The 14,970-nt window shown below is 34.3% G+C and overlaps 1 protein-coding gene across 2 annotated transcripts in view; it reads right to left on the bottom strand.

Moving 5' to 3' along the window:
- The window catches only part of Pola1 (DNA polymerase alpha 1, catalytic subunit), a 305,175-nt gene that overhangs the window by 140,825 nt on the left and 149,380 nt on the right, over positions 1 to 14,970 (bottom strand). For both annotated transcript variants that reach the window (XM_028779615.1, XM_028779616.1), the window contains exons 33-34: positions 8,517 to 8,695; positions 6,691 to 6,822 (exon numbers count right to left, since the gene is read on the bottom strand). In XM_028779615.1, the coding sequence (XP_028635448.1) occupies positions 6,691 to 6,822; positions 8,517 to 8,695 (311 nt within the window). The remainder of the gene's footprint in view (positions 1 to 6,690; positions 6,823 to 8,516; positions 8,696 to 14,970) is intronic.

Genomic DNA, 14,970 nt, shown 5'->3' with positions numbered 1-14,970 from the left:
GTGTGTGTGTGTGTGTGTGTGTGTGTGTGTGTGTGTGTGTGTGTGTGTTGGGAACTTTTCTATAGTGCCTTAGAAAAGCAATAAAGTAACTTTTTCCATAACAGACATGAGATTATTCCATTTAATGCAAGACTAGGCTAGATAGCATCATCTGGAAATTCCTATCAGCAACTATCTGTAAAGCTATGATTTTACTTGTGGACCATAATATACATACAAACCGAGTATGAAAGACAGCCATTGCATAGGGTGCTTGCTTCCCGTTCTGTTGACATTCTCAGCAAAGAACTAATAGTTCCACTTTGCTCCTTGAAGTCAAAGAGGTCAGTGGTGTGAAAAATCTCACTTTTGAAAGGTTAAATGAAATCTGTTCTGGTTCAATTTCTTACGTTACTACAAGATAGCAGCTATAGGCAACTGGAGTTAGACTCTAAGTTGAGTTTTCCCTAAATTGACAAGGTTAGAGAAACCAAACCAAAGAATGGAATTCTACTGTTTTGGCACAACAGTTTTCTGGGTTTCCCCAGCTGTTGTCATATATTTGACAATTCCTATGGCATTTCCTCAGCATTTCAAACATTCCCCAATTTTCCCTACAGAGGTAAACTGAATCAGGTGTTGCTGAAAAGTCAAGGTTCAACACAAGTGGATTAGCCTGCTGCTTAGTGGCCATAATCAGAATGGACAGTTTTTAATGTTTATTCTATTTGAACCCCTCCAAATGTGGTGTAAATCTCCTATTAGTTCCACAGGATCATGTTCCAGTTTTGAGCCTACCAAAAGGAACTGATGCTATCAGGTTATGATTAAATGAAATAAAAACTAAAGAAACTACAGATGAATGCTGATTATTTTCTAAAAAGTTAAGTGGCAAGTTTTATCTCACCCTATTTTCTTGCTATAACTCTTTTGCAGTAGCAAACATTATTCTATGATTAATTTCTTGTTTCTGGCAGGTTTTAGAGGATGGGGTGACCTGTGTTTCACTTAGATTTGTACAGTAATAAATTTTCTTTCCCAACTATCATAAAAGCTCTGTTTATTAGTTTTACTATGTGAACACCCCATGAAGTTACACCAAAATGTTATAAGCTAGCTTGACTTATTTAAATCTAAGAAAAATCAGCCATTCGTAAATAAAAGCATACCACCTGTCCAAAAATGGGCTTGGTGTTAGAATACTGGCATGTCTGGTGTTCGTTTATGTTTAACTTACCTATCAAATGGTGTGAAACCAGAAGAAATAACAGTTCTCAGGAAGTTCTTTTTCATTTTAATAAGATTTAGGATGAGTTTTATGGATTCCTAAAGAAATCATCTCTCTTTAACCACCATTGGGCAGCAAGTATTGGGCTGCCCATGAAGCTGAATTTTTGAGATAGATATCTGTTGCTTCTATATTGCAAGCCTTTACTACCACTTATAATTATGCTGTTAGTGCTTTTATTAAAAAAAAACAAAGCCCAAGTTATTCTTTCTAAATGTTCTACATATAAAAAAACAAATAAATAAATAATAATAATTCCCCTACTGCTTAAAGTTTAAACTATTTTGAACTAATATACCTGTGATGCTACTGCATATTGCAACCTATAACCTAAAAACTATCAGCCCACATCACCACAGGTAAGAAATGAGAAATTTTGAGGGTTATTGAACACTGAATATTTGCAGCAGAACAGCGGAGTGTTACTGAATGCTACTGCATGACTCTCAAACAGATCCACTGTACAATATCATTCCACAGAAACAGAACAAATGAAGGCAATGGCAACGAGTGTCCAGTTAGTAAGTAACACATTTCGTGGGGTCTGAAGTGAAAAGCTGTTCTGTCTTGCATTTATTAGATTTTTTTACTTAATTTCATCCTGTGGATTCCTCATAAAATCACTCTTGCTTAAGCACTGTTAGGTACCATAAATAATGTTTGCCCATGATGCTAAATGAGTGTACATTTTTATGAACAAACAGTTTAAACAATATTGTATTGTGGCATCATTACACTTTTGATAAAAGTCAATCTTGGGTGTAAGAACAGCATGCATGATGGCTGATATTAATACTCTGGACATAACTTTTTGAATTCCTCATAAAAATTGGTCCCAAAGAAATAACAATGTACTTCTTCCACAATAAAACAATAAGAAGTAAAACAGAGAAATAAAGAGAGCAGCAGTAACGAGGAGAACAAGCTAGGTATCTATCCCCCCTCCCTGACCCCACCAATGTTATCCAGTTAGGCATAGGACTTCTCTAGCAAGACAATGAAAGTATTATACTTAGACAGGCTGCCTATTCTGCATCATAACAATATTTGTGGGCACTGATACTTTGCCACATACTTGGCTTGTGAACAAAAAAATTAAGGCTACTGAGGTGTCGAAAGGCATTTACTGAAAGCTGCAGTAATCAATAATGTAAAATACAAAAGACAGGATGCTTTCAGGATCTTAAAATAATTGTAGAGTTGTGTTAACTTGATATCAAGTTTGCATATCACAAATAAGCCCTCTTGTCACTGTAACAGTATGAAAAAATAATTTACAGAAAATATTAAAAATACTAACATTTATTTGTTTGTCCCTTGGTTACCAAGCATCAAAGAACACCCACTATAAAATGAAGGGCTATGGCAAAGATCGGAGATAAGACACAGAAGGTATAACCCCTGTCCTCCAAAGGCATAATTCAGGAATATTCTCAGATTATAAAGCCTAGAGCTAATTTCTAAGAAATTACAACACTAATTCTGGACATAGCAACTAATCAAGGGCTACCAGATTGATAGCCAGTACTTATCTGTTCATTTTTTTTAGATGGAGGGGCAGTCCCATGAGGGGTTAGCAATATCTCAACATTCAAAAACAATAGCAAAGAGCTGTAAGAATGTTCTTCTGCAGGTACCTAGAGAGACAGGAAGACTAGTAAAGAAACACACTTTACCCTATTCAAATACCTTAAACAAATGAGGACTGGGGAACACATTTGAGTTTACTTTCATCATTGGGTCTGTCACAGGCTCCACCTTTAGAAAGGTTTGACCTTTGAAAGGTTCAAATAAGTGTTCAATTCATATAGGAACTGATAGTAAATGGACACACCATCCCCTTCCTAGGTACTAAAATAGGTTGAATTTCCCACTCATCAGCAAGGCATCAGGGTATGTTAACATTTCAATCTCAGATTCGCTTTTTTGGACAGTTGAGGGGAACACTTCAGAAATGAACCAGCTAAACAAACTTCCCAGCAGTACTTGACAGAGCTACACCTATTCTTCCCATTTCCAAAGCAGTGGAGAATTAATTACCAGTTCTATGGATCTATTGTAAGTATAATAGACTAAAGAGCTATCACAGACACATTTATTGTAAAAGCACAATCCCAAGAGTGTCTAGTGGAGGGCCAAAACGATTAACACAAATGCTTTGTCAGATCAAAGATAAAACCTGCACCGCCCAATTGAGGAATGAATTAGAACAGTGGGTTATCTTTCAAATTAACCAGGGCAGTTAGTGAGGAAAATTTCATGAAAGTGTAATTCTTAGCCTTTGTGAATCCACACAGCAGGCATTCTGCCAGCTGACAAGATGATGAAATTTTCATGCTTAAAAAAAGCCCTCTTCATTTCCCAATTTAGATTAGCTAGTGCTTCTCTCCCTTTGTGTGTGTGTGTGTGTGTGTGTGTGTGTGTGTGTGTGTCTGTGTGTTAAAAATTTAAGGGAGGACATGTATCAATTTTTCATTCTAAACTTGAATCTCAAAAACTATTCTTAAAAGCTTAGAGATTAATCTGCCTTCTTATGATTAAAAAAATATATCGGTTCAGTATGAACAGAGTAACAAACACAGCTCAAAGCATGAAATCAATTTTGAATTAAGGCTTTTTATGCTATGTCATTTTCAACATTTCACCAAACTTTCAAGTAAAATACAAAGTTGTCTTTCTTCTAAGCAAATTAATACATAACTCAAAAATATGTTTGTTCAGTGTCTTGTAAATTTCTATGCACTTGAAGATTTGTAATGTTAATGGAAATGAGAATTCCAAGCTTACACTCATTGCTGTGTAGAAGGGGAAAAGCATCTCCTACTACTAAAGGAGTCAGTATTAAAATATTATGATGTGATGTAGATTGGTTAATACTGAGATCCATACATTAGTAAAAATGTTACCATCACATTTCCTCATCCAGTCAGGACCACCACTTAGTCACAACTGAAAAGTATGTGATGCATTTTTTCCAAAGCACAAGTGATTCAGAAGTATACTTTGTGATTTTAATTTCTTTTCTTGGCAACCTAATTTCATAGTAATCTAAAACCATGTTTCTTAGCAGGTTATATGGTTTGGTCAAGTGCCATATTCCACCTAACTTTCTTCCAAGTTCTTCCTTTCTAAGAATCACATCTTTTCTTGGTGTACATTGATTTCTCTTGCTGTAATTCTAAGACTAAAATAAATATAATGATACCCTTAACTAAGGCTCACAAATAAGTGCTTCTTCTGTTCAATGAGTGTTTTTTAATATTGCAAAATATGAAGAAGTCATTTTGGTAACCTGCTTCAGAGAAAAGTCATTTAATCTCAGTATTTTATCTCAATATCCTTTCAAATATGCCTGCTGTATAAGTATCTAGGGAGATTGCCATTAATTATCAGACATCACACTGAACAGTGTCACTTGAGACTTGGTTAACCAAAAAACTCAATATCATACCCTTCTGCTGGCAAGCGTTGCATTATGTCTGAAGACAACAGAAAATAGAACTGTCTCTCACTTACTTTTAAAATATCTTGTTTATATACAACCTCAGTGTGAGAAAGGATGGAGTTACCTTTCTTCCATCTTAGGATTTCTTTTTCCATCTTCCACTTAGGATTAGGATCAGAAAGTAGAAAAGTTTCTAATTTTGAAAGCCAACAGTTCTATCAATCTTTAACCACAAGAGTAACGTGTGGATATTTTAACCAGAAATAGCTTAAAGTCAATCAAGAAAGCAGTTAAGTGCAGAAAAACTTTCACTTGCTTGTTACAGAGAAAGTTGGTAGATAAGAGAAAGCAAGGGCTCTAACAACTTCATTTTACATACCTGGTCTCCAAAAGTAGATTATTTAGCTTAAAAAAATGCTTTTGTAACTAAAGCCATTACCATTACCACCATCAACACCACCACCACCACCCACCGACATGCAATTAGATTATAAATTCATCTTAGACTTTGGGCACACTCTAATTATATGGATCATTTTTCTCCCTATTCTCAACTTAGTCAAAACAGATAGCTCCTTCTTACAGAAAGAACTGGATTCATTGCTTTTAGATTTAACATTTCCATGGTGAAGCTTTGATAGACTAAACACAGATGAAAAAGTTAGGATTTGTCCCAAGAGTCAAGAATCACACTTTGCTCAATAAGGCCTGGAAATGAGAAGCTGACTTGTTTTGATTTGGGTTCTTCATGCTAAATAAAGGTCTACCATTTCATTAGCTGAGCGTTTCATGCACTGTAGAATGTGACCCCATAGATAACCTTTATTTCCATCCAGCTCTTCAGTCCAGCATAGCTTTATTCAATAAAATTTTGCAGAGTTTCCCAAACCATAGTCATAATTATTATTTAAAAACAGGCAAACCTACTCATTTTCTTTAAATGTAAATACAAATTATTCCATGCTAAATCACATTGGGACTCTGTGTTCTCATTCTTCATCTTAATGATCTAACATCCATTTTTATATTGTTATATTTCTTACTATGTGAAACATATGTTTCAAATTACTTCACATGTGTTTCAAAGAAGAGACTATGTTACAGCTTAATTATCAAGTAAGTAGAAAATATAGAATAGTAAAGTCATGGGTCTTATGTATTAGTACTTTAACATTTTTTTAAATATCTTGTCAACACAGCCTTTGGTTTTGTTTTTAGAGGCACGGTTTCTCTGTGTAGCTCAACACAGCCTTTTAAAAGGTATAGTGAATTTTTAAGTGACAGAAAATTTGTTTAGATGACAAATGATATGACACACAAAGAAAACAGAAATGTACAGTCTTTCTAAATTTTAATTTTTAAAGAGAAGAAATGCATTCATCTGAAATGTGTTCAGAAAACAAAACAAAAAATCAGAATAAAAGCAAAGATAGTTTACTTACTCTTCTGAGATTTTTATTGTGCATATATAAAATGAGATATTCTCTTTGAAATCTCAAATTGCACTTCAATTTAAAAGACGGTTCTTTTAACGTCTTCAGAAAACTAATCAAACTTTCAATCTTAATACTCTTCAGTAATTAAAGAGATATGACATTTATGAGACAAATCAAAGTTTTTATCACACCACTAAAATAAAATTTAATGCTTTGAGCAGGTGAGATAGCTTAATTAGTTAAGGCCTTACCACCAAACCTGATGACCTAAGTCTGCTTCCTTGGAATCAATTTGATGGAAAGAGAGAACAACTCCCTCAAATTGTCATCTAACCTCCATACAGACATTATCCTTACCAACCACACAACATACAAAAAAATAAATAAGTAAATTTAAACAAATTTTAAGTTATAGTGTGTCACATTTCATTAGTAGTACTTTACAATGGTTTTCCTAAGTATTTTCAACTGCAATAAAAACTATAAAACAATTATTAAACCTCAGTAAATTGAGTGTGTAATGTCTTATTACAGATACTTACATCATAGTACTTTTTAATGCAACGTCTAATGTCCATGATCAATTTGTTGCTCAGCTGTACCATAAAGGTCACAGGTGAAGACTTACAATCAACATTACTGCAACGATATAAGCTGGGCTCCATATCCATTCCCTATAGAACCAGGACAAACAAATACACAAAGGTTATTACCAGAAAGAATGTTATGCCTAAAACTTTTTGGTTTCTTGGCACTCAACACTTATAGGTAAGTTTTTAACTCTACTTTATCCATTACTTATGGCTTTACAACCACCATTAGAAATACGTAGCATCTATTCTTTTGCTATCATCACAATGAACTACAAAGGGAAAACCATGAACAAACTACTTTACATTCCATGTAAGACAGGCCTTACAGATAAGTTCATTCCATCTTTGAAAAAAGCCAGGAAAAAATAAAGATTATTTTTAGAGACACTGATCAAAAATTTTAATTTGCAGTCATTCATTTCAAACTTGAAGATAAAGCAAGAACCCTTATACAACATTAGTTTACTGTTACTGCATCAACCGAAATTTAGGCAGAGAAATCTAAAACATAAAAGGACTGTATTACAAAAGCAATAAAGCAATCTCATTTATCATAAGATTCGCAAATCTAAAATTCATGTGCTCTATAAGAATTAAAATTATTTGGGAATGGATGCTTCAAGAGGAGTATAAGTTTGGAAGAGTAACTATTAGCAGTTGGAGAAACATTTTATTGTGTCACAGTTTGTTTTAAACAAAGACAAAACAAATATAAGATAGAGGAAAACTGTTGGGGTTTTTGGAGCATTTGTTTTCCTTCTGGATACTTAAACATCATGGTTGGTTTCCTGCTCCAATCTGGTGTATAACCCTACCCGACAAGCTAAGCAATTCCAGGTGGAAGAGATTTCAGAGCTTGACATCGGCTCTTCCACAGTTAGCCCATCTGCAAGTCGTCAAGCCTCCATGCAATTAACTATCTTATTTACAGCTGTAATGAAGCAAAACTCAAGGATTTAGCAAGTATTGCTGATCTGTGTCTGCCTCTTCCTTGCACTTGCTTCCAAAAGCTGCTTTGTTTTGATTCAAAAAATGCAAAACATCTGCTGTTTGTCCAAATTAACTTAAAATAATTACTTTTAATTTAGATAAAGGATGTATTTTCCTTCAGTTTCAAGGTTTCAGAGTTCTGCTGCCTACTCATTTGCCAATGGCTAGCACACTTTTAACACTGCAGTGAAATAAAGTGAATTGGCCAAGTTTCAAGTTCTGATCCAAGGTCAATGATACATTTTTGGCAGTACTTCTTGACAGGAATGTCTCCTTGTGATTTTTTTAAAAGTCTGATATGGAAATACTACAAAAAAAGATAATAAAAAGTATCTTTGTGGTTAAAAGAAAAAAGAGGTAAGGGGGACATATAAAGACAAACAAAAACTTTCCCAAACACCTAATACTTGTTAATTTGATTTAAGATAAACCCAGATATTGGGCTGTTTTAATAAGTGGGGGGGTTGGTAGCAGGAAAACACAGGTTACTAATTAAGGAGTTCTAATAAAAATATTTTGAGATAATGAGAATTTTTAAGAGAGTCCATTTTAAAAAAAGGTCAAGCACTCTAGGAAGGCAAAAACAATTATTAAAGCACATTCAATTAAGCATTTCTCAGCAGACATGAAGTTATGAAAGCAGAACTCACATCGCTAAAATTCGTTAAAGACATAAATGAAACATCTAGATTACACATATATATATATATATATTGTGTGTGTGTTCTCTAAAGTGTAGGAAAGGGCAATCTGTACTGGTTTCCAAACAAAATGAAATAACTAACCGAGCCTTCAAAGACATTATCATAAATATTTTCAGTTCCACATGAAGGACAAAGGCATTTGAATTTTTCACAATCCTTGTATTTCTCTTCATCAGTTAGCTGTGCTGGACCACCAAGAAGAGCATCATTCTCTTCATCTTTGTGATACTGATGAACTCTAAATTGAGTGGAGTCAAGTCCTATCAAGCAAAAGAAAACCAAATTTAAAGAGTTTTCATCCAAAATATCCCCAAAGTAAATTCTTAAAAAAGAATGTTTTCCAAGTTTGTATATACATGGGTAAAAATCACTTGAACTCAAGATCACGTGGACTAATTAGTTCTCTGTTTATAAGAGAGTATGAATCAAACAAGTAACTAACAACACAATGTAGAAACATGTCATGGCATATACTGGCTCCAAAGCATTTCATAGGATTTTTCTCCAGTTACACAAAAACTCAAATAATTATATCCTGTTGTTAATATATACTCTTAAAATAAAGTGCAACCATTACAGAGAACAAAAAATCCCACTAAAGAAAATAGGTTTGCTGCCATTCTGACTCCTTCAAATGCAGACACAACTGCAAACCTTGATTTCAATGCAGCTGTCGATTTCATCTTGGCTCAATAGTTAACAGTATGTATGTTGCAATCTAATTCAGTGGTTATAATTCAGTAGCAGTATCTGAGACAAAGTTCAACATCATGTTCTCTGTGTGTCTGAAATTCATAAACTTAAAACATGTACAAAATGATGGATCTACATATTTCATAGGTCAAATTTCACTCCTTGGATTTATCAAAAACTCCTATATTGTCTTTGGTCAATCAAATGACACATAATAATTATAAACTTCTTGAGGTAATTGATTTCAGCATAGCAAGGTGGCAAACAAAGGACAATAGGTGACTGTGATGTGGAGCCTCAGTTTTCTCACCCACAAAATGGAAGTGTCACCAGCCATACAGTTTTGAACTTCAAATGAAATAATAAAAGGATAAGCCTAGTCCAGTGGTGCTTAATGAATATTAAATACTTAATAAAATCATACTTGACTACAACACAAAGTAGTAAATTGATACAACTTAATCTAGACTATATTCACATGAAACAGAGCTTCATGCTACACATGAAGTTGGTAACTATGCTTCATAGAAATTAAAGTATTATCTAATATGACAACATATAGAAAAATTTTAAATATTTTTTCAGAACATTCTAGATAATATGTGATATAAGTTACTGTGATATATGGCAATTGGCCCATGCCAACCAAGGCCATCACTTTTAGTCTACAAGTTATCTGCCTCCTAGAAAAAAACAAATAAGCAAACTATGGAAAATACACACACTCATATGTAATGTTCAAGAGAACAGAGGAACTGAATGTGAGAAACCACATTAATAAGTGAGATTGTTTGTTCTCTACAGTAACAGATAAATGCTCCTAATTCATTAATCTTTAGTTGTGAATACAGAGGATATTCACAGAATATGTTGATTAATCTGCAGTTAGGAGTAAGCAGCTATAACTATTCTGACTGTTAATTATCAATCAATTTCCAATGATAATTTTAACTTTAAAGGAGAGGGGACAGGAGTTTTCTAAAAGGCAAGATTACATAGTTAAAAACAAAGGAACAAAACCATGCCGGCTTGTACAGATACACGACCAACCAGGGGCTGTTCCCTAGCCCTCCTCTACCAGCCTTGGTTCACCTGGTACATCTGAGTACATGGAAGAGCACCCTGCCTGCCTGCCTCCTGCCTGCCTGATGAGTTAACCAGAAAAGGACATGGTCTATTTGCTACTGACAGAGGAACATCCAACAAACGTCTGCCTGTGAGAAAAAAAATAGAGAGCCTTATGGAGTGTCTACTTTAAATGTTGACCTCCAGAAATGACTGTTATTTTCCCATGGCAGTAACTAAGCCATCTGGGCTAGTTAATTACTTCAGACTTATTCTCAGGCTGAACTGTTTCAAGGAAAGAAGCTTCAATCCTGCATTCACTTAGCTACGGTGCTTGATAATTTTTTAGTAACACAAAAGCAAAATAAACTGCAATTAAATTTAAAATATCAAGCATGCAATATTCTTTGTATGTGCTACTTTAACATAAAAACATCATTAAACAAGTGGTTTTCATGAAAGGAAAATTATACATGTAACAGGCATACTGAAGAAGGTTTACTTGTGGAAAGCTGACATACTATGCCATGTTTCAAAAAACAGGCAGAGGGTCACAAATCCTTTTAGAAAACTTGAAAACCCAGACTACAGCAAGTCCCAGACTTACTCAGCACATGAAGTAATTTAACCAAAGACTCATAGACTATTTCAAAGTTTTAGTGAACTTGAAAGTTTCACAACTTACACTGGAACTTATTAAAGCTGGCCTCAAACAGGAAAAAAGTATCTGGTGCTGCCACCTAGAGGTAGAGACTTCGAATTTTAAGAATGCAAAACAGACCAGCAGCATAAAACTCCCTTTGTGTGACAACCCAAAATTAAAAGCTGTCAAAAATGCCTTTAAAGCACAATCTTTACCATCACACTTGCCCTGCCTGCATATACGTTCTGTAATTAATATTAAACTGCTCACAGTGTGTAACCCTATGAAAGCTCAGCAAGAGATGTAAAACTGAATTCCAAATTCCTTTCCTCTTCTACCGACAGCTTTCTCTGAACAATTGGTTTAAAGAAACAAACTTTTAAGTCCTGTTTGAGAAAGGAAACTTCTATTTCTACTAGACTGCCTTTAAATAGGTGACTTGAATCATTTGGTCAGGCAGAGAATACAAAAGGGGTTACTTGAGTGGGCTTTGGAAAACTAATTGTCTGGCAGAAGAACAGCTGTGGTTTCTCCACAATAACTAGAGATAATGTATGCTTTAATTCAATCCTGCAACTTGTAGTGATCAAGTCACTTGTGCTGAGACGGGAAGGACAGAGAGGTAGTAGAATGAAATTAAAATACTGTCATTTATAATTAGAAAATTTCTAGGATCCTACATTATTTTGGCAACAGGATCAAAGCTCTCAGTTTCAAAGGCATATTTATAGAAAGAAGCATCAGAGGCACTGGGTGGGTGAGCATAGCAGTACAGTTTTTACTTAATATCACCAGTCATAATCACACAATTTAAGATTTGACACATAATTACTTTTTCTACTATTGTCTTTTTAAAACCCTTGTAGACTACAATGTCTCTTCTCAAAGATTTAAACTATTTCTAATCAAGTCTTGTTTACCTGAGAAGCAGCATGATATATTTGATGAAATATTTTTCTCTTCTTCCAAAAAATATATACAACTTAATACAACTGCAAATAACTAGAGGAAGGCAGTTAATTCCATATACTCATGCAAGTGAGAAGAGGGAAAATGCGTACAGATGAAATTCTAATTGGGAAAAGAAGTAACTGGTACCCACAAGCAGCTGTTTATAGTAAGAGTCAGCAAGGATACTAGGGATGCCAATTAATAGACTTGCTATTTTTATTCGTAAATTAAAAAAAATCATCTTAAGTAAATCATTTTCTTTTGCATGAATCTAGGCTTATAAGTAACTGACCTTACACTGGGCAGTGGTGGTGTACGCCTTTTATCCCAGCACTTGGGAGGCAGAGGCAGGCAGATTTCTCAGTTCGAGGCCAGCCTGGTCTACAGAGTGAGTTTCAGGACAGCCAGAACTACACAGAGAAACCCTGTCTCGAAAAACAAAACAAAAACATATATCTGATCTAGAAAACTATATATGAAATGCAAACTTAGAATTTAAGAAAATATAGTAAAAATTTAAAGAGCCAATGCTATCTCCATAGACAGCTGTGTATACAAAATGCCCAGTTTTATTCTAATAGTCCCAAGTGAAAATTAGGTTAAGGGATATTAACAGCATAATGATCTATCAGCAATACTACTCAGAAATGGAAAACAATAGATACCAATACAAGAAACATGATAGATCAAAAATATTACATGAAATTCAAGAAATTGAACATAACAAGTACATACTGTAGAAACCTTTTTACATACAATTATAGACTAGGGAAAACATATCTATGGTGATAGAAATCAGATCAGTGTTGCTGCTGTAGGAATGTTGACTGTGCAAGGAAGAAAAACAGAGTAGTCAGAAGTGAAAGAAATCTTCTAAAACCTGATTGTAGAGCAGTCTTAAGACTTTAGACAGCCGTTTCTGATTAAAAAAATGTAACTCCCATTTATAATAATAAACAAAATGTGGACTAGGAGATATTCAGAGTCTGTATCTTTAACCAAATATTTATACTATTTTGGAATAGATGGCTCTCCAAAATCTCAACAGCAACCAATTCCTAATTGGCAATACTCACGACTTCAACTCAAAATGTCTTAATGCTACACCTGAGTATGAATTTTAAATTAATGAAATGTGTACAGCTGAGTATGCCTTATCTGAAACACTTGGGACTAGACTTGGTTCAGAGTACAGATCTAAAATTTTAACATATTTGCACATATATAACAAGATTCTCTGTTGATAGTCTCAACACAAGGTTCTTCTACTATCCATATAATCCTTGTATGCATAGCCTGAACATAATTTTATGCAATACCTTCAATGCACTTGCATTTTGACTATGAACTGTCACATGAGAGCAGTTGTGACATTTTCCACCATGTAAATCAGTGTTTTTTTTTTGGGGGGGGGTTGGTTGGTTTTATGTTTTGGTTTGTTTTTTCTTTTAATTGAAGGAAAAGAACAGTTAAGGAACTATTAAATCATTCGAAGTAGGTTTGCCAGTTAGTGCCAAAAGGCTTCGACTGAAGCATTCCAGATTAAGGATGCTTACTCTATATAGTAGTTCAGAAGAGCCTTTAGAAGTACCTTTATTCCTTCGTTTACATCTGAGAACTGACAGAATACCTTATACTAAATAAAATGTGGAAAATAAAGAACATACCAATGATTACCTAGTTCACAAAAAGCACTCTGCTCTTCCAAATACAGATGTGGTAAAAAAGGATCCAAGAAGGGTTTAGGCTTCTATTCTAGTAACTTAGATTTTAATAAGTTAGTAATTTTTAACTGCTTCCTCTTTCTGATTTTGTTCAAATTATGTTTTTAAGCAATAAAGTAAGTTTTGACATTTGACAGCAAAGAACCAACAACTTACCACTTTAACCCTTCCTGTCTTATCTCTACATATATATATTTAATACACTTTTTAGGTACCTTAGTATGAAACATTTCATTTTCTCACTATGTTTTACCCATTTTCCTTTTCAAATTTTTATAGTGATGAGAGTAAATCCATGACCTCTCACATGATAGGTAAGCATTCTACCATAGAGATATACCCACACCCCTATTTTTTGTTTTCTGTTTATGGTTTACTGTTTTCTTGAGATAGAGTCCATGGTAGTTTGATAAGAATGACTCTTATATTTGAATACTTGGTCCCAAGTTGTTGAAACTATTTGGAAGGGATTAGGAAGTATGACTTTGAGTCTTCAAAAGATTCCCACCATTCTCAGTATGCTCTCTACCCACTCTTGTGGATCAAGATGTGGGCTCTCAGCTGCTACTCCAGCTGCCTTCCACCAAGTCTTTATTCTGCCATCATAGACTAACCCTTTCAAATTCTTTATTAAGCTGGCTTGGTCATGGTGTTTTATCACAACAATAGAAAAGTAACTAAAACAGTGTCTCATTATGTATATATAACCCAGGCTGGCTTTAAACTTATGATTCTCCTGCGATAGCTTCCAGAGTGGTAGGATTGCAGAGGTATGCTACCACACCTAGTACAAGCAACATAATTTTCATTGTCATTTGGGGAAGACGTAATTTAAATAATCTGCTTCCCATCATTTTGATAACCTTTTATTTTACATCTTTTGGAAACAGACTGTGATGTCTACTAGACATCCTTCAACAGTGAAATTAACTAATAATCACTTGGCCTGAACTCAACTAAAAGAACTCATAGCTCTATCTCACCTCTGTATTCCTCACAAAGTCTAGGCCTGACATTAAGTTATTCAATGTATACAAAAATAAATTAGACCAGGAACAGGAGTTACTGGATAATGGTCTAGGGACAGAACCCCAGAATGTAACAAGAGGTTCTCATCAGCTTGAAAACAACAGTGACATATAGATGTTCCTATAAGAGCTTCATGAAAAAAAGACAAATCTTTTGACAAACTAATACTTGAGGCACCTGCTAGTGGCATCAGTGTTCTACTGTAGCACATGTATTTCATTCTATCCCTTCCTTCATATTTTGGTAGATATATTTCCTTAACAGTGCCCAAATCATTCCCAAATATTGCTTACCCACTACTGCATTTATTTCTAGAAAAGTATTGGCCCTTGTCAATTTACAAAAACTATCTTCTGTAACATGAGGGGCATGTACTATTTTATTTTATTTTATTTTATTTTATTTTATTTTATTTTATTTTATTTTATTT

The sequence above is a fragment of the Grammomys surdaster genome, unplaced genomic scaffold (genome assembly GCF_004785775.1).
Source record: "Grammomys surdaster isolate TR1022 unplaced genomic scaffold, NIH_TR_1.0 357, whole genome shotgun sequence".
Classification (NCBI taxonomy): Eukaryota; Metazoa; Chordata; class Mammalia; order Rodentia; family Muridae; genus Grammomys; species Grammomys surdaster.
The sequence above is the reverse complement of the archived record's forward strand: the minus strand, read 5'-3'. Positions and strand labels throughout refer to the sequence as shown.